General features: G+C 36.2%; 1 protein-coding gene across 5 annotated transcripts in view; it reads right to left on the bottom strand.

Annotated features, from left to right (window-relative positions):
• The window catches only part of LOC128640291 (extracellular matrix-binding protein ebh), a 125,010-nt gene that overhangs the window by 12,417 nt on the left and 91,725 nt on the right, over positions 1-20,868 (bottom strand). For all 5 annotated transcript variants that reach the window (XR_008399320.1, XR_008399321.1, XR_008399322.1 and 2 more), the window contains exons 7-11: positions 16,446-16,598; positions 16,118-16,247; positions 12,999-13,073; positions 10,990-11,079; positions 3,315-3,472 (exon numbers count right to left, since the gene is read on the bottom strand). Coding sequence is in view for 2 of the 5 variants with exons in the window: in XM_053692775.1 (XP_053548750.1) it covers positions 3,315-3,472; positions 10,990-11,079; positions 12,999-13,073; positions 16,118-16,247; positions 16,446-16,598 (606 nt within the window). In the remaining 3 variants the exon portion in view is untranslated. The remainder of the gene's footprint in view (positions 1-3,314; positions 3,473-10,989; positions 11,080-12,998; positions 13,074-16,117; positions 16,248-16,445; positions 16,599-20,868) is intronic.

Here is a 20,868-nt window from a genome sequence, read left to right as displayed (position 1 = left end):
TGTGTGAGAGTCTGTGTGTGAATGAAAGGATGTGTTAGTGTATGTGTGAGAGAGTGTGTGTGTGTAAGAAAGGATGTGTTAGTGTATGTGTGAGAGAGAGAGTGTGTATGAAAGGATGTGTTAGTGTATGTGTGAGAGAGTGTGTGTGTGTGTGTAAGGATGTGTTAGTGTATATGTGAGAGAGTGTGTTTGTGTGTGTGTAAGAAAGGATGTGTTAGTGTATGTGTGTGAGAGAGTGTGTGAATGAAAGGATGTGTATGTGTGAGAGAGAGAGAGAGAGAGAGAGAGAGAGAGTGTGTGTAAGAAAGGATGTGTTAGTGTATGTGTGAGTCTGTGTGTGAATGAAAGGATGTGTTAGTGTATGTGTGAGAGAGTGTGTGTGTGTAAGAAAGGATGTGTTAGTGTATGTGTGAGTCTGTGTGTGAATGAAAGGATGTGTTAGTGTATGTGTGAGAGAGTGTGTGTGTGTAAGAAAGGATGTGTTAGTGTATGTGTGTGTGAGAGAGAGAGAGAGAGAGAGAGAGAGTGTGTGTGAGTGTGTGTGTGTGTGTGTGTATGAAAGGATGTGTTAGTGTATGTGTGAGATTTAGAATATTATACATAGTGTGCTGTGCACAGTGCAAGAATGTTCTGGTTTGGCCTGAACTGAAGGTAGCATCCCTGTGAGAGGTCCAGGAAGTGATGTCATCCATTGCAGCTAAATTGTAATGCTGGGTATGTGACTAAAATATAGAATAATTCCATGCACCCAGGAAACCTCACAATGTAAAAAAGTAAGATATTTTACCTCAAAATGTCCTTTTCACACCCCATTGTAAAGGAATTTAAGCAGCCAATCAGTATGCCTGTCCCGTAAACCTAAGTTTTCTATGAGATCACAGTAAAACAGTTCATGATGCTGATTGGCTGCTGTTAATTTTTTTTTTTTTACCTGCAGCTGGGCAGTAACTGAACACTTACTCTGGTGTGCTGAGGAAATTGTGAGGTAAAATATCTTTCTTCTTTACATAGAGATGCTGAGGTAATATTTTCCTGTCAGTTTTTTACAGTTATGCTGCATCAGCTTCAAGTGATTTAGCATATGAGTATTATGTCCCTTTAAGTTTACTAAGTTTTCATGTGCTCTAACCGTACCATGTTAAAATCTAAATTGCGAATCCTGATGCACAAACGCATATTATACATTCCAATGTTCTTCACATAGAAAATAATGTACTTTTTATTATTAAATATATTTCTATATATAGCTGAAAATGTTAATGTAAAATACATATCTATTCTTACATATCTATAGTAACAGATATATATATATAAATAAAAAGGGGAAGAACATTGGAACATGAAATATTAATAGATAAACATAAAAAAAGACAGCACTACCTTTTGAAACAAATCCTTAAAATAAATATGCTCATGGACGGGATAGAGTCTGGTCCCTTACTCTAAACTAATATCTTAATAAATAAATCCCAGCATTAGAGTCTTAGAAATATTTAGACATTCTTTATTCTCCAACAAATATGCATCAAATACTTTGCATAATCATACGTCTACTCTCATTCACACAAATCCCATCCACCATACAAAACCACTCAATTAAGCTAAATGAAACATACACACACAGAAAAACCATACTTGAAAAAAGAAAAAATATGTATGTATTGCCCCCAAGGCAGTAATGACAGACACCACCTGCAACACAAAATATGAAAAAGGTTTTGAAAAAAAAGAGTCTCTCGGCCTTGATGGTACAGTATTTTTGAAGATCTTCGAAGATGTATTAACGAGTCATATTAAGTACTGTGAGAGCTGATTAAACAGTGTTGGATATGTTGTGCACTGTGAGTGAAGATATGGTGTGAGGTTGGAATGTCAATTTAAGAACATTACCTCGGTCATAACCGACTGTGATTTGTGGGTAATCTGTTATTGTGGATAAGACACAGCAGCCTATTTTGGTTTACATGTATATATGAAGCGTATTTATGAACTGTGACAGCGCAGTAACTATCAGAATCTGTATTCACTAATATGAGAGATTGGGACGATACCCATAAAACAAGATTGGATTACGATTAATATAGTGCTTGACAAAACACGTTACTTTGTTTCAAGGGATCATCAAGAGATCTTCAAACATACTGTACCATCAAGGCTGAGAGACTCCTTTTTTTTTTTTCCAAAAACTTTTTCATATTTTGTGTTGCAGGTGGCGTCGGTCATTACCCCCTTGGGATGCCTTGGGGGCAGTACATACATATTTTTTATTTTTTAAAGTATGTTTTTTTCTGTGTGTGTATGTTTCATTTATCTTACTTGAGTAATTTTGTATGGTGGATGGGGTTTGTGTGAATGAGAGTAGACGAACATTTGTACTCATGATTATGCAAAGTATTTGATGCATATTTGTTGGAATATAAAGAATTTCAAAATATTTCTAAGACTCTAATGCTGGGATTTATTTATTAAGAAATATTAATAATTCAAGTTGGGTTTAGCACTCTTGAATGTACGTGGTCGGGTTAGTGCGCGATTATGGGTGTTTTTTTTAATTTAAGTTTTCACGCTCCATTGAAGTCTATAGGTGAAGAAGTTAACGTGGTCCCAATATTTTTTTGGTGCACAAAGTTAACTCACGAGCGAGAGCACAAAATAGTGCTCCACTTGTAATGTAGCCCATTCTAAGGGCTAGATTTATTAAGCCCCTACGGCAGCAAGTTCTCTCAAGAACTTGCTCGCCGGGATTTATCAAGCAGCGGTCACCAGACCGCTGCTTCCCTAACATCTACGCCACCTCTATTGTGGCGAAATTCAATCTCCTCGGTCGAGTCCGACCGAGGAGATTGACAGCTCCTGCCCGCGCGTGGTTGGCTGTGCGCGGGCAGGGGGCGGGATTGCACGCGAGCGCAAAATTGCGCTCGTGTGCAATGTTAATTACCTGCGGGTAATTTCGCCCCGCCACAGGCGAGCTGAGGCATACAGGGGCGCGTATACGCGCCCCTGTACGCCTCAGCGTTGATAAATCTAGCCCTAAGCCTTCAGGTATTTTAAGGTGACATACTTCATTTACATCCATAGCATTACAACATTGTGTCTGAGCATTTCATAAGTTCAGACACGAATAACTAAACTGTGTGTGTATATGTGTATATATTTATATTTCATTCTTTTAGGGGAACATTAGAGTGGAGCTCTATCTCAGTTCAGAGCCAGGGTTCTCTCATTTCTAGTGTGCAAGAGACGAGGGGGAGAGAAATGAGAGACAGATATTCAAATAAATGTAACGTCCTGAGGTGTAACAGGCTTAGACTCACTCTCTCATTCGAGACAGCAGGAGACAGTCATTGAAGAGATGTAAATAGACGGGGCGAGTTGTGATCTTCCATTTGAAGGTTAGAGAGTTACTGAATTCAAGAGAAGAGACCTCACCATGTTTAACCAGCCGGCGAGACTGTGAGATGAGTGGGAATATCTGGAAGAGATGGTAAGAGCGGATTACCTTGTGTAACTGAGGTGGAAGTGAGCAAGCTAAACATTTAAAGAAATCAATTTCCACATCTTAGATATTAACAGATGGGAAGATTATTTATAATGCACAAGTTTCATCTCTGGGCCCTACGGTATAAGTTAGCAGACGGCACCCAAACAAAAGGCAAAGCTTGATAAGGGATTCCCACTACACTAAATACTCTAGCAGCACAAATACACTACAGAAAGCCTATTGCCTGACTGTAGGGATGGGCGAATGTGCAAATTTTCGAATTTCGAATGTAGAACGAATGTTATTACCGAAATTCGAATTCTAAATTCGAATGTCGATAAGAACGAATATTCTTAAAAATTCGAAAATCGAATGTTATTTACAGTTTTTGAATGTCACTTTCGAATTCGAATGTTTCTAATTATATCGAATGTCTACATTCGAAATTCGAATTTTTCGAATTCGAATATAAATTCGAATTTTTCGAATTCGAATATAAATTCGAATTTTTCGAATTCGAATATAAATTCGAATTTTTCGAATTCGAATATAAATTCGAATTTTTCGAATTCGAATATAAATTCAAATTTTTCGAATTCGAATATTGCATAATTCGAATATTACATTTAAAAGCATTAGAAATACTATTACAATCTAAATTCAAATTTTTCGAATTCGAATACACGTATTGCATAATTCGAATATTATATTTAAAGAAAAAGCATTCGAAATACTATTACAATCTAAATTCTAATTTTTCGAATTCGAATACACGTATTGCATAATTCGAATATTACATTTAAAGAAAAAACATTAGAAATACTATTACAATCTATATTCGAATTTTTCGAATTCGAATATTGCATAATTCGAATATTACATTTAAAGAAAAAGTATTAGAAATACTATTACAATCTAAATTCGAATTTTTAGAATTCGAATACACGTATTGCATAATTCGAATATTACATTTAAAGAAAAAGTATTAGAAATACTATTACAATCTAAATTCGAATTTTTCGAATTCGAATACACGTATTGCATAATTCAAATATTACATTTAAAGAAAAAGCATTAGAAATACTATTACAATCTAAATTCAAATTTTTCGAATTCGAATATTGCATAATTCGAATATTACATTTAAAGAAAAAGCATTAGAAATACTATTGCAATCTAAATTCGAATTTTTCGAATTCGAATATTGCATAATTCGAATATTACATTTAAAGAAAAAGCATTAGAAATACTATTACAATCTAAATTCGAATTTTTCGAATTCGAATATTGCATAATTCGAATATTACATTTAAAGAAAAAGCGTTAGAAATACTATTACAATCTAAATTCGAATTTTTCGAAATCAAATTTTTTCGAATGTAATCGTAAAATTCGAAACCGAATATTCGAAAATCGAATGTTAGAATGTTATGTTAACATTCGAAATTCGATTCGAACGAACGAATGTGTTAAAATTCGTGCCCTTTTTCGAATGTTGCGAAACATTCGCCCATCCCTACCTGACTGGTCTGGTCCACTAAAGTCTTTTTTTCTACAAAAAACAGCAATACAGAGTCTAACACTAAACATTACCACTATATACAGTCACACTGCTCATGACCCAGAGGAAACTGAGGATTATTTACAGTATGTTGACATTAGATAGATCCAGTACAGACAGCGTTTAACCATAGAGTTTCACAATAGAACATTTAACATCCGTGTCACCCACTAGATCCCAAGGTAAAGATTTAAATGTTTTTTATGTAGATGGTAAGAATCAGGTCTTCTCATGTTGTTGTATATTAAACTGCAAAGAAATGTATGTTGCTCTTCCCTAATATTCATGTCCTTTACATTTTCCCTAGAAAGGTTTTAAATTCTTTACTATATTACAGGGACAGTCCAGGGTAAAACGAGAGAGGCAGAGAATGAGAATGCAAATTTCCGCTATATATTTAACCCCTAGTAAAAGTGACTCCTGTACTGAGCCAGATTAGGATTTTGCTGAAGAACCAATCAGAAACAGGCATATGTAAATATGTTAATTTATTGACTGTATCTTCATCTGGTGCTGCATGAGGGAGTTCCAGGAGTGTCACTGATTTTGTGTTTAGCTCCTTCAAATAAAAGAAGGGAATGTACGAGGAACGCGCTCTGTTGCTACTGGAAGCACATACAGCCCTTTACTGAAGAATCTCCTCTTTCAAATAAGTCAATAATGTGAGCCTCTCTTTATTTAGCCCTTAAACTGACATTGTATAGATAAAAAAAAAAAAAAATACTTTAAAGTGACATGAAACTCAAAATTTTTCTTCCATGATTCAGATAGAACATACAATTTTAAACAACCTTCCAATTTACTTTTTATATCAAATTTGCTTCATTCACTTGGTATCCTTTGTTGAATGAGCAGCAGTGCACTACTGAGAGCTTATTGAACCCATTGTGTGAGCCTACCTAGGTATTCTTTTCAATAAAAGATACCAAGATAACAAAGTGAATGATACAATAGAAGTAAATTAGAAAGTTGTTTAAAATGCGCGCTCTATCTCATGAAATAAACAATTTGGGTTTCATGTCCCTTCAACCATTATATTTACAGCAATAAAGCCGTCTCTTAATCAGCTATGAGTCACCTCATTGGGAAAAAAGGATCATCATGGTTATCTGCTCATGTTCCATATATCCGCCTCTCTTCAAGTAGTCATTTTTTTTATTTCTTCTACGCTTTTGTTTTCATTTCTAACTTTAGTGAATTTCTGTATATTATAGCCTTTATCTAGCAGACCACCTAATTATTTTATTTTGCTCTCTCGTTTTACTTATTTCCAGCAGAACTTGTTCCTTTATAAATAGGCATAATCAGTGATTAATATCTCCCTATAGGTGTTTGTTTGCATGTAGGTTCCTTTATAAATAGGCATAATCAGTGATTAATATCTCCCTATAGGTGTTTGTTTGCATGTAGGTTCCTTTATAAATAGGCACAATCAGTGATTAATATCTCCCATAGGTGTTTGTTTGCATGTAGGTTCCTTTATAAATAGGCATAATCAGTGATTAATATCTCCCATAGGTGTTTGTTTGCATGTAGGTTCCTTTATAAATAGGCATAATCAGTGATTAATATCTCCCTATAGGTGTTTGTTTGCATGTAGGTTCCTTTATAAATAGGCATAATCAGTGATTAATATCTCCCTATAGGTGTTTGTTTGCATGTAGGTTCCTTTATAAATAAGCATAATCAGTGATTAATATCTCCCTATAGGTGTTTGCATGTAGGTTCCTTTATAAATAAGCATAATCAGTGATTAATATCTCCCTATAGGTGTTTGTTTGCATGTAGGTTCCTTTATAAATAGGCATAATCAGTGATTAATATCTCCCTATAGGTGTTTGTTTGCATGTAGGTTCCTTTATAAATAGGCATAATCAGTGATTAATATCTCCCATAGGTGTTTGTTTGCATGTAGGTTCCTTTATAAATAGGCATAATCAGTGATTAATATCTCCCATAGGTGTTTGTTTGCATGTAGGTTCCTTTATAAATAGGCATAATCAGTGATTAATATCTCCCTATAGGTGTTTGTTTGCATGTAGGTTCCTTTATAAATAGGCATAATCAGTGATTAATATCTCCCTATAGGTGTTTGTTTGCATGTAGGTTCCTTTATAAATAGGCATAATCAGTGATTAATATCTCCCATAGGTGTTTGTTTGCATGTAGGTTCCTTTATAAATAGGCATAATCAGTGATTAATATCTCCCTATAGGTGTTTGTTTGCATGTAGGTTCCTTTATAAATAAGCATAATCAGTGATTAATATCTCCCATAGGTGTTTGTTTGCATGTAGGTTCCTTTATAAATAGGCATAATCAGTGATTAATATCTCCCTATAGGTGTTTGTTTGCATGTAGGTTCCTTTATAAATAGGCATAATCAGTGATTAATATCTCCCTATAGGTGTTTGTTTGCATGTAGGTTCCTTTATACATAGGCATAATCAGTGATTAATATCTCCCATAGGTGTTTGTTTGCATGTAGGTTCCTTTATAAATAGGCATAATCAGTGATTAATATCTCCCTATAGGTGTTTGTTTGCATGTAGGTTCCTTTATAAATAGGCATAATCAGTGATTAATATCTCCCATAGGTGTTTGTTTGCATGTAGGTTCCTTTATAAATAGGCATAATCAGTGATTAATATCTCCCTATAGGTGTTTGTTTGCATGTAGGTTCCTTTATAAATAGGCATAATCAGTGATTAATATCTCCCTATAGGTGTTTGTTTGCATGTAGGTTCCTTTATAAATAGGCATAATCAGTGATTAATATCTCCCTATAGGTGTTTGTTTGCATGTAGGTTCCTTTATAAATAGGCATAATCAGTGATTAATATCTCCCTATAGGTGTTTGTTTGCATGTAGGTTCCTTTATAAATAGGCATAATCAGTGATTAATATCTCCCTATAGGTGTTTGTTTGCATGTAGGTTCCTTTATAAATAGGCATAATCAGTGATTAATATCTCCCTATAGGTGTTTGTTTGCATGTAGGTTCCTTTATAAATAGGCATAATCAGTGATTAATATCTCCCTATAGGTGTTTGTTTGCATGTAGGTTCCTTTATAAATAGGCATAATCAGTGATTAATATCTCCCATAGGTGTTTGTTTGCATGTAGGTTCCTTTATAAATAGGCATAATCAGTGATTAATATCTCCCTATAGGTGTTTGTTTGCATGTAGGTTCCTTTATAAATAGGCATAATCAGTGATTAATATCTCCCATAGGTGTTTGTTTGCATGTAGGTTCCTTTATAAATAGGCATAATCAGTGATTAATATCTCCCATAGGTGTTTGTTTGCATGTAGGTTCCTTTATAAATAGGCATAATCAGTGATTAATATCTCCCTATAGGTGTTTGTTTGCATGTAGGTTCCTTTATAAATAGGCATAATCAGTGATTAATATCTCCCATAGGTGTTTGTTTGCATGTAGGTTCCTTTATAAATAGGCATAATCAGTGATTAATATCTCCCTATAGGTGTTTGTTTGCATGTAGGTTCCTTTATAAATAGGCATAATCAGTGATTAATATCTCCCTATAGGTGTTTGTTTGCATGTAGGTTCCTTTATAAATAGGCATAATCAGTGATTAATATCTCCCTATAGGTGTTTGTTTGCATGTAGGTTCCTTTATAAATAGGCATAATCAGTGATTAATATCTCCCATAGGTGTTTGTTTGCATGTAGGTTCCTTTATAAATAGGCATAATCAGTGATTAATATCTCCCATAGGTGTTTGTTTGCATGTAGGTTCCTTTATAAATAGGCATAATCAGTGATTAATATCTCCCTATAGGTGTTTGTTTGCATGTAGGTTCCTTTATAAATAGGCACAATCAGTGATTAATATCTCCCTATAGGTGTTTGTTTGCATGTAGGTTCCTTTATAAATAGGCATAATCAGTGATTAATATCTCCCTATAGGTGTTTGTTTGCATGTAGGTTCCTTTATAAATAGGCATAATCAGTGATTAATATCTCCCTATAGGTGTTTGTTTGCATGTAGGTTCCTTTATAAATAGGCATAATCAGTGATTAATATCTCCCTATAGGTGTTTGTTTGCATGTAGGTTCCTTTATAAATAGGCATAATCAGTGATTAATATCTCCCTATAGGTGTTTGTTTGCATGTAGGTTCCTTTATAAATAGGCATAATCAGTGATTAATATCTCCCTATAGGTGTTTGTTTGCATGTAGGTTCCTTTATAAATAGGCATAATCAGTGATTAATATCTCCCATAGGTGTTTGTTTGCATGTAGGTTCCTTTATAAATAGGCATAATCAGTGATTAATATCTCCCTATAGGTGTTTGTTTGCATGTAGGTTCCTTTATAAATAGGCATAATCAGTGATTAATATCTCCCTATAGGTGTTTGTTTGCATGTAGGTTCCTTTATAAATAGGCATAATCAGTGATTAATATCTCCCATAGGTGTTTGTTTGCATGTAGGTTCCTTTATAAATAGGCATAATCAGTGATTAATATCTCCCTATAGGTGTTTGTTTGCATGTAGGTTCCTTTATAAATAGGCATAATCAGTGATTAATATCTCCATATAGGTGTTTGTTTGCATGTAGGTTCCTTTATAAATAGGCATAATCAGTGATTAATATCTCCCATAGGTGTTTGTTTGCATGTAGGTTGCTTTATAAATAGGCATAATCAGTGATTAATATCTCCCATAGGTGTTTGTTTGCATGTAGGTTCCTTTATAAATAGGCATAATCAGTGATTAATATCTCCCATAGGTGTTTGTTTGCATGTAGGTTCCTTTATAAATAGGCATAATCAGTGATTAATATCTCCCTATAGGTGTTTGTTTGCATGTAGGTTCCTTTATAAATAGGCATAATCAGTGATTAATATCTCCCTATAGGTGTTTGTTTGCATGTAGGTTCCTTTATAAATAGGCATAATCAGTGATTAATATCTCCCTATAGGTGTTTGTTTGCATGTAGGTTCCTTTATAAATAGGCATAATCAGTGATTAATATCTCCCATAGGTGTTTGTTTGCATGTAGGTTCCTTTATAAATAGGCATAATCAGTGTTTAATATCTCCCTATAGGTGTTTGTTTGCATGTAGGTTCCTTTATAAATAGGCATAATCAGTGATTAATATCTCCCATAGGTGTTTGTTTGCATGTAGGTTCCTTTATAAATAGGCATAATCAGTGATTAATATCTCCCTATAGGTGTTTGTTTGCATGTAGGTTCCTTTATAAATAGGCATAATCAGTGATTAATATCTCCCTATAGGTGTTTGTTTGCATGTAGGTTCCTTTATAAATAGGCATAATCAGTGATTAATATCTCCCATAGGTGTTTGTTTGCATGTAGGTTCCTTTATAAATAGGCATAATCAGTGATTAATATCTCCCATAGGTGTTTGTTTGCATGTAGGTTCCTTTATAAATAGGCATAATCAGTGATTAATATCTCCCTATAGGTGTTTGTTTGCATGTAGGTTCCTTTATAAATAGGCATAATCAGTGATTAATATCTCCCATAGGTGTTTGTTTGCATGTAGGTTCCTTTATAAATAGGCATAATCAGTGATTAATATCTCCCATAGGTGTTTGTTTGCATGTAGGTTCCTTTATAAATAGGCATAATCAGTGATTAATATCTCCTATAGGTGTTTGCATGTAGGTTCCTTTATAAATAGGCATAATCAGTGATTAATATCTCCCATAGGTGTTTGTTTGCATGTAGGTTCCTTTATAAATAGGCATAATCAGTGATTAATATCTCCCTATAGGTGTTTGTTTGCATGTAGGTTCCTTTGTCTCTAATTTAGTAATGAACAACAGAACTGGTTACTTGAGTGTATGTGTTTACTTTTTGTGTATCCACCTTACAAGGTGACTGACACATAGCGCCCCTCTTGTAAGCTAACATCATATATAACCATTGTATAGAGTCTGATTCTCACCTTACATTCAAACTGGATCCTCTGGTTCAGAAGTATTAGTTCCTCTGTGTCCTTCATTCTCTGGACACTCTCATTACAGTCTCTAATGAGCTACATTTGGTAACATCCAGAAAAAAACAAAGAAATAATTCAGTATCTGCTAATAGGGCAGCCCCTTACATTCAGCATGTGACCGATCTGCTATCTAGATGTATGGAGCTATAAAATGATCCTTTTCTAAACCTTAGTCTATGTCTCTATTAGTAGAAGGAACCTGTGTCTTTTATTGGTTATCCCTTATCTTGCCTCACCCTAGCCAGTATTCACCAGAAATAAACTGAACCCCCTAAAGGGGAATGGACAGAAACCAACTCTTGCTCCTAACTTGTGGCAGGACTAGACTGCTTCTCCTATTACTGGTAGGCTGTGTGGGTTTGTGGTGTAGGATGCAGTAAGCTTACATACAATATTGTTGTTGTAGTATCCATTTGTCTATATTACTCTGGTGGGTGCTGTTCTGGGCACATAATTGTGACATAATCACACATGCATGCTTTGTTACTTATATTGGCCGCACCACTTGGGACATGTTGAGACACATGAGGAGTAACACATGTAAGTCTCTGAATAACTAAACAAATCAGTTAATATCCAAGAGGTCTAGAGATAAGTGGTTTTTCTGCCGCAAAGGTTTAAATCTAATAAGCTTCTGTGTTATGATTTCTGGTAAAAGTTTCAGTTTTGCTCTAAACAGCATCAATCTAAAGAACCTTTTCCTCCCAGATGCAGAGGTCACAGACAGATAAGAGGAAGAGGCCATGAAGGTGTCTTCTCCCATGAAAAAAAGACACAATGATGGTTTGCCTACCCAGGTGTTCCAGAGTGTAAACAATTGTCTCAGTTTGCAAATATGTCAGTAGATTAAATCAAGCACTTTTTACAAGGCTAAGGTTTTGAATATCATCATTATTTACCTGCCCTAGTTTATCCTCTTTGGGAATTGCTCATTTATGGTGAGTACTGGCTACAGAGTATCAAGATAACATATTCTAAAATACAATTTCTATATCTTGGCACACACCTCCCTAGATTATACTGACCAGGATCCCACTCTGGCTTTGTCTGGTTTGTAAGTATCTAATACTAAGAATGGAAGCGCTGCTAAGGGGAGTGGAGAAGTGTGGTGCTTGTTTCTGGTAAGTATTGGCTAAATATATGCTCCAAGATATAGAATGTGCTGTATTTTGTATTTAATTACAGATAGTTAAGGTGTAGGCTCCATGTTTGCTGACATTTTATGCCAAAGGGGAAAATATTGGTTGATAAAAGCAAAAATTGAAATAAACAAATGCATTTCAGATTTGAATAGAATCATTTTTTTGCTGTACACATCTGTAAAAATGCTTCTAGTGAAATTTCTGACTGTTTAATGTATAGCTTTTACTGTGCATAGAGCATATGGGCATATGCCGTGTCCAACTAGTATATATTTTGCCAGTTATGAATCAGTTTGTGTCATCACTGACAAATGCCACCACCAGTCCTCTGAGAGAGAGTGATGTTTGAGTGAGTACGTATGTGCGTATGCCCCATGTATCTCTGAAACTGAGCCTTACGAGAAGCATATTCCCTTTACATTTGTGTTAGGCAAAATGTTTATTTTCAACATCAGAATACATAGGCATTTAAATTTAGACTTCTTTGTCCCTTTTACGTGTATCACACTGAGTTTTTTTAATATAAGTTTTATTTTTTATTTAATTAGCAATACTACACATTGAGTTGATCTTTCTAGGTTTTTGATTGACATTATATGTAGATTTTGAGGGCAATTATGGGTATTTGGATAGCTGAAACGGTCGATAGTGCACATTGGAATGTGGCTGATGGTTTTAATAAATTATTCCAAGTAGAAAACTCACCTCAGATGAGTTCACATGGAGGAGAAAACCAAACTATCACTCCATGCGGTCACTTGTATTCTATGTAATGAGGGGCCTAAATAATGGGGGTAGTTTTCTTTGTCTCACCTTCTCCAGAGCATTATGGGCTGCCGTAGCTTCAGACTCCTCGCTGGATCCAGGGGTACTGCGCTTTAGAATGTTCTGGGAGATAAAATGGTTAAACTGTGTAACAAGGTCCAATGGTTATAGTTATATGGTAAATGACACAGAGTAAAACTACCATGTACTGCAAGCCAGTAACACACATAATGAGACTGAGACGACACAGAGCCACACAATAACAGTGTGAGAGTAACACTATCATGTGTTGTAAGCCAGTAACACACACAGAGACTTACAAACGCAGACACAGCGTGAGAGTAACACTATCGTGCTGTAAGCCAGTAACACACATAATGAAATAATTACACATGTAGACACAGAGCCACACAATAACACAGAGTGACAAAACCACCTAGTAAGGTAAGTTACATATCACACATAGGGCAGCAGATGTACTCAAAGCTGTAACACATATGGTACCATCCATACAGCTGCACACAGGAAAAATGTGTTATGCCATCATACAGGATACAGAGCAGTAATATGGTATCACACTAAACAGTATCATGTTATAGAGAGTTTTACAGTATCACAATAAGTAACAATCACATGCTATCACACTGTGTAACACTTAATATTGTAATGGGTAACGCTTGTATAGTATCACATCACAGTAGGTAAAACTAATATGGTATCAAACTGGGTAACACTCAATATCTTAATGGGTAACAGTTGTAGAGTATCACATCACAGTAGGAAAAACTCATATGGTATCACACTGGGTAACATTTTTATAATATCACCCTGGGGTAACACTCATTGTCACTGGGGTAACAGTTTTAGAATATCACACTGGGGTAACACTCATTGTCACTTGGGTAACAGTTTTAGAATATCACAATGGGGTAACACTCATATGGTATCACTGGGTAACAGTTTTATAATATCACACTGCGGTAACACTCATTGTCACTGGGGCAACAGTTTTAGAATATCACACTGGGGTAACACTCATTGTCACTTGGGTAACAGTTTTAGAATATCACACTGCGGTAACACTCATGGTATCACTGGGTAACAGTTTTAGAATATTACACTGGGGTAACACTCATATGGTATCACTGGGTAACAGTTTTATAATATCACCCTGGGGTAACACTCATTGTCACTGGGGTAACAGTTTTAGAATATCACACTGGGGTAACACTCATTGTCACTTGGGTAACAGTTTTAGAATATCACACTGCGGTAACACTCATATGGTATCACACTGGGTAACAGTTTTAGAATATTACACTGGGGTAACACTCATATGGTATCACACTGGGTAACAGTTTTAGAATATCACACTGGGGTAACACTCATATGGTATCACACTGGGTAACAGTTTTATAATATCACACTGGGGTAACACTCATGGTATCACTGGGTAGCAGTTTTATAATATCACACTGCGGTAACACTTATGGTATCACTGGGTAACAGTTTTAGAATATCACACTGGGGTAACACTCATATGGTATCACACTGGGTAACAGTTTTATAATATCACACTGGGGTAACACTCATGGTATCACTGGGTAGCAGTTTTATAATATCACACTGCGGTAACACTTATGGTATCACTGGGTAACAGTTTTAGAATATCACACTGGGGTAACACTCATATGGTTTCACACTGGGTAACAGTTTTATAATATCACACTGGGGTAACACTCATATGGTATCACACTGGGTAACAGTTTTATAATATCACACTGCGTAATAGTTTTATAATATCACACTGGGGTAACACTCATATGGTATCACACTGGGTAACAGTTTTATAATATCACACTGGGTAACAGTTTTATAATATCACACTGGGGTAACACTCATATGATATTACACTGGGTAACAGTTTTAGAATATCACCCTGGGGTAACACTCATTGTCACTGGGGTAACAGTTTTAGAATATCACACTGGGGTAACACTCATATGGTATCACTGGGTAACAGTTTTATAATATCACACTGCGGTAACACTCATGGTATCACTGGGTAACAGTTTTAGAATATCACACTGGGGCAACACTCATATGGTATCACACTGGGTAACAGTTTTATAATATCACACTGGGGTAACACTCATATGGTATCACACTGGGTAACAGTTTTATAATATCACACTGGGGTAACACTCATATGGTATCACTGGGGTAACAGTTTTATAATATCACACTGGGGTAACACTCATGGTATCACTGGGTAGCAGTTTTATAATATCACACTGCGGTAACACTTATGGTATCACTGGGTAACAGTTTTAGAATATCACACTGGAGTAACACTCATATGGTTTTACACTGGGTAACAGTTTTATGATAGCACACTGGGGTAACACTCATATGATATCACACTGGGTAACAGTTTTATAATATCACACTGGGGTAACACTCATATGGTATCACACTGGGTAACAGTTTTATAATATCACACTGCGTAATAGTTTTATAATATCACACTGGGGTAACACTCATATGGTATCACACTGGGTAACAGTTTTATAATATCACACTGGGTAACAGTTTTATAATATCACACTGGGGTAACACTCATATGATATTACACTGGGTAACAGTTTTATAATATCCCCCTGGGTAATACTCATATTGCATCCCACTGGGTAACACTTGTATTGTATCCCACTGGGTAACAGTTTTATAGTATCCCACTGGCTAACACTCATATGGCATCACACTGGGTAACACTCATATGCTATCTCACTGGGTAACACTCATATGGCATCACACTGGGTAACACTCATATGCTATCTTACTGGGTAACACTCATATGGTAGCACACTGGCTAACACTCATATGGTAGCACACTGGCTAACACTCATATGGTAGCACACTGGCTAACACTCATATGGTAGCACACTGGCTAACACTCATATGGTAGCACACTGGCTAACACTCATATGGTAGCACACTGGCTAACACTCATATGGTAGCACACTGGGTAGCACACTGGCTAACACTCATATGGTAGCACACTGGCTAACACTTGTATATCATCACACAGGGAAAGTGCAGCATTGCATTGAGTAACACTCTGAGTAATAGTTAGATAGTGTCATACTTAGTAATATAGTAATCACCTGCAACAACAGCCGGAGACGTGTTATCCTTTGAAACGGGAGTATTAGGAAAGATTTGAGGCTGAGTCTCTGGCACACAGGGTCACTTTCTAGTTTATCCAAGACTTGCTGAAACCTGGGGTTGTTACTACTAATATACAAGCACATTTGATTTGTTAGGATACCTAGTTACATAACACCATCATTTATGTCCATACTCAAACATTCTGACATCTATATCAAAATCTGATAACTAATCCCATTTATCTCTCACCCTATCCAATAACTTGTAACTCTCCCAATATATGAATTAGAGTAGACAGTGAGAGGATACACAGTATCTCCTTACAGCAGTCTTTGGAAAGTCCGTTCCTGATAGGATTGGTTGGTCACGTAGGGCAGGTAGACTCTGCGGAAGTTCAGCTCATGAATGAGGACCTGGTTACACACCTGGAAGCTGTAGATGTCGGTTTCAAACTCCTCCTCCAGGTCAAACAGGAAGCTGTGGTGAGACAAATCATTAATTAGAGTAGAAGTAAAAAAAATATATACTCTTCCTGAGGAATGCCTAAATCATTCTTAGATCTAGTCTGGTATGAATGATATTAATTGCTGTTGAAATATAAATTTAGGTCTAACCCATTTGGCTTAGCATTATTTTACTATCATTCTTGAAGACTCTAAATTATCCAGGAGGTTTTTTGGTTCTTGCCAGGAATTAACACAGTTATTAAACTGTCACAACGACAAGGTAACCATAGTAACAAAATCACCTCAGTTACAGGTTAGCTGCAGCAATATCACCTGTGCAAGGGTTTTACAGGATTGGGGATAACAGGACCGGTAAGATCTCATCATGCTATATCTACAACGTTTTGGCTATCAGAACATCTCTGCTTTTAGGAAATTTATTTTTATGGCACAGTTCATTGAGACCTCTAATAAATAAAGGATCCTGCACTTCTTGATTGATACATACAGTAATCAATATAATTTCCCTATACATACCCAGTATCTCAGTGTTTAAAGGTCTAGTGCAGAAGCAAATTCTTCTGCGTGGCACAATTATAAAACTTCTAGAACAGAAGAATATCAGTGGTAATGTGCCACAGGAGATATATGCATATTGTACACATGAGTTGCACATCATTTTAAAAATAGTGGATCAAGTGTGTGCCTTTGATTGGATATAAAGAACTTCCTATTGAAGGGTGTTATTTGTCCCCTCTTGCCCACCTACCATATGCCCATGAAATAGAGTGTCACATAAACGTTTAAACTACACCAAGGGTGTGCAAGGTTCTGAGCTAGCTAAACTTAAAGGGGCAGTCAAGTCCAAAATAAACTTTCATGATTCAGATAGGGCATATAATTTTAATCAACTTTCCAATTTACTTTTATCACCAATTTTGCTTTGTTCTCTTGGTATTCTTAGTTCAAAGCTAAACCTAGTTAGGCTCATATGCTAATTTCTCTAATCTGAATGCATTATGTAATTTTTTCACCACTAGAGGGCATTAGTTCATGTTTGTCATATAGATCAGTGGTTGCCAACCGCGGTCCTCAAGGACCCCCAACAGTCCTGGTTTTCATTATAGCTGAACCAGTGCACAGGTGAAATAATCAGCTGATGGATGAGAGCAGTTTGGTTACAGATCAGCTGATTACTTCACCTGTGCACTGGTTTAGCTATAATGAAAACCAGGACTGTTGGGGGTCCTTGAGGACCGCGGTTGGCAACCACTGATATAGATAACATTGAGCTCACACACGTGAAGTTACCTTGGAGTCAGCACAGATTGGCTAAAATGCAAGTCTGTCAAAAGAACTGAAATTAGGGGCAGTCTGTGGAGGCTTAAAAACAAGGTAGTCACAGAGGTAAAAAGTGTATTAATATAACTGTGTTGGTTATGCAAAACCGGGTAATGGGTAATGAAGGGATTATCTATCTTTTTAAGGAACACAAATTCTGGTGTTGACTGTTCCTTTAACTAGAACAATAAAGCATATCCAGTAAACTATAAAGAATTGTAAACCCAGCATAAAACTTTATTGAATAAAATGTTTTCACCAAATGACATACAAAACAAAAAGTTGTTACAAACACATCATGCACCTTCCACCTATAGATTCTTATTACATAAACATAAATCTATATAAGCATTAATTGCTTATGTTGTTCTGATCAGACATGAAAACAAAGCAGAAAAATTAGATGATGAAGAGCCACGACTGATAAATGCATAACATGCATATCTACCAGCATAATATAAGCATTATATAAATAAACATATAGTGCTCACAGTGGTATAAGTGGCATATATGGCTTACTGGGTGCTAGATAATGAAGTTAATAGAAACAAAATAATACATATCTGAACTCTCAGGTTTTTCTAAAATAAAGGCCAAATATAAACTTATGAAGCTCCAAGGGATGGTTAGTATTGACTCATCCAATAAACTTTTTTTTTGGGAGAGGGTCTATATGTGCTTATCACTAATTGGTCTAGTTGAGAGAAGGTCTATATCTGCTTATCACAAACTGTTCTAATTGGGAGAGGGGTAATATGTTCTTATCACAAACTGATCTAGTTTAGAGAAGATCTATATGTGCTTATGAGAAACTTGTCTAGTTGAGAGAAGGTCTATATCTGCTTATCACAAGATAGTCTAGTTGAGAGAAGATCTCTATCTGCTTATCACAAGAGGATCTAGTTGAGAGAAGGTCTATATGTGCTTATCACAAACTGGTCCAGTTGAGAGAATGTCTATATGTGCTTATCACAAACTGGTCTAGTTGAGAGAAGGTCTATATGTGCTTATCACAAACTGGTCTAGTTGAGAGAAGGTCTATATGTGCTTATTACAAACTGGCCCAGTTGAGAGAAGGTCTATATGTGCTTATCACATACTGGTCCAGTTGAGAGAAGGTCTATATGTGCTTATCACAAACTGGTCTAGTTGAGAGATGGTCTATATGTGCTTATCACAAACTGTCCAGTTGAGAGAAGGTCTATATGTGCTTATCACAAACTGGTCTAGTTGAGAGAAGGTCTATATGTGCTTATCACAAACTGTCCAGTTGAGAGAAGGTCTATATGTGCTTATCACAAACTGGTCTAGTTGAGAGAAGGTCTATATGTGCTTATCACAAACTGGTCTAGTGGAGAGATGGTCTATATGTGCTTATCACAAGCTGGTCTAGTTGAGAGGTCTATATGTGCTTATCACAAACTGGTCTAGTTCAGAGAAGGTCTATATGCGCTTATCACAAACTGGTCTAGTTGAGAGAAGGTCTATATGTACTTATCACAAACTGGTCCAGTTGAGAGAAGGTCTATATGTGCTTATCACAAACTGGTCTAGTTGAGAGAGGGTCTATATGTGCTTAGCACAAACTGGCCTAGTTGGGAGAGGGTCTATATGTGCTTATTACAAAATGGTGTAGTTGACGAAAGGTCTATATGTGCTTATCAAAAACTGGTCTAGTTGAGAGAACGTCTATATGTGCTTATCACAAGCTGGGCTAGTTGGGAGAGGGTCTGTATGCACTTATCACAAACTGGTCTAGTTGAGAGAGGGTCTATATGTGCTTATCACAAACTGGTCTAGTTGGTAGAGGGGCTATATGCCCTTATCACATGCAGGTTTAATTGGGAGAAGATTTATATGTGCTTATCACAAACCAGTCTAGTTGAGAGAGGGTATATATGTGCTTATTACAAAATGTTCTAGTTGAGAGAAGCTCTATATGTGCTTATTAAAAAATGGTCTAGTTGAGAGAGGGTCTATATGTGCTTACCACAAACTGGTCCAGTTGAGAGAAGGTCTATATGTGCTTATCACAAACTGGTCCAGTTGAGAGAAGGTCTATATGTGCTTATCACAAACTGGTCTAGTTGAGAGAAGGTCTATATGTGTTTATCACAAACTGGTCTAGTTGAGAGAAGGTCTATATGTGCTTATCACAAACTGGTCTAGTTGAGAGATGGTCTATATGTGCTTATCACAAACTGGTCCAGTTGAGAGGTCTATATGTGCTTATCACAAACTGTTCTAGTTGAGAGAAGGTCTATATGTGCTTATCACAAACTGGTCTAGTTGAGAGAAGGTCTATATGTGCTTATCACAAACTGGTCTAGTTGAGAGAAGGTCTATATGTGCTTATCACAAACTGGTCTAGTTGAGAGAAGGTCTATATGTACTTATCACAAACTGGTCCAGTTGAGAGAAGGTCTATATGTGCTTATCACAAACTGGTCTAGTTGAGAGAGGGTCTATATGTGCTTAGCACAAACTGGCCTAGTTGGGAGAGGGTCTATATGTACTTATCACAAACTGGCCTAGTTGAGAGAATGTCTATATGTGCTTATTTCAAAATGGTGTAGTTGACGAAAGGTCTATATGTGCTTATCAAAAACTGGTCTAGTTGAGAGAAGGTCTATATGTGCTTATCACAAGCTGGGCTAGTTGGGAGAGGGTCTATATGCACTTATCACAAACTGGTCTAGTTGAGAGAGGGTCTATATGTGCTTATCACAAACTGGTCTAGTTGGTAGAGGGGCTACATGTCCTTATCACATGTAGGTTTAATTGGGAGAAGATTTATATGTGCTTATCACAAACCAGTCTAGTTGAGAGAGGGTATATATGTGCTTATTACAAAATGTTCTAGTTGAGAGAAGCTCTATATGTGCTTATTAAAAAATGGTCTAGTTGAGAGAGGGTCTATATGTGCTTATAGCAAAATGGTCTAGTTGGGAGAGCTGCTA

The sequence above is a fragment of the Bombina bombina genome, chromosome 9 (assembly GCF_027579735.1).
Source record: "Bombina bombina isolate aBomBom1 chromosome 9, aBomBom1.pri, whole genome shotgun sequence".
NCBI classification, from domain to species: Eukaryota; Metazoa; Chordata; class Amphibia; order Anura; family Bombinatoridae; genus Bombina; species Bombina bombina.
This window is presented reverse-complemented; position numbering and strand designations above follow the sequence as displayed.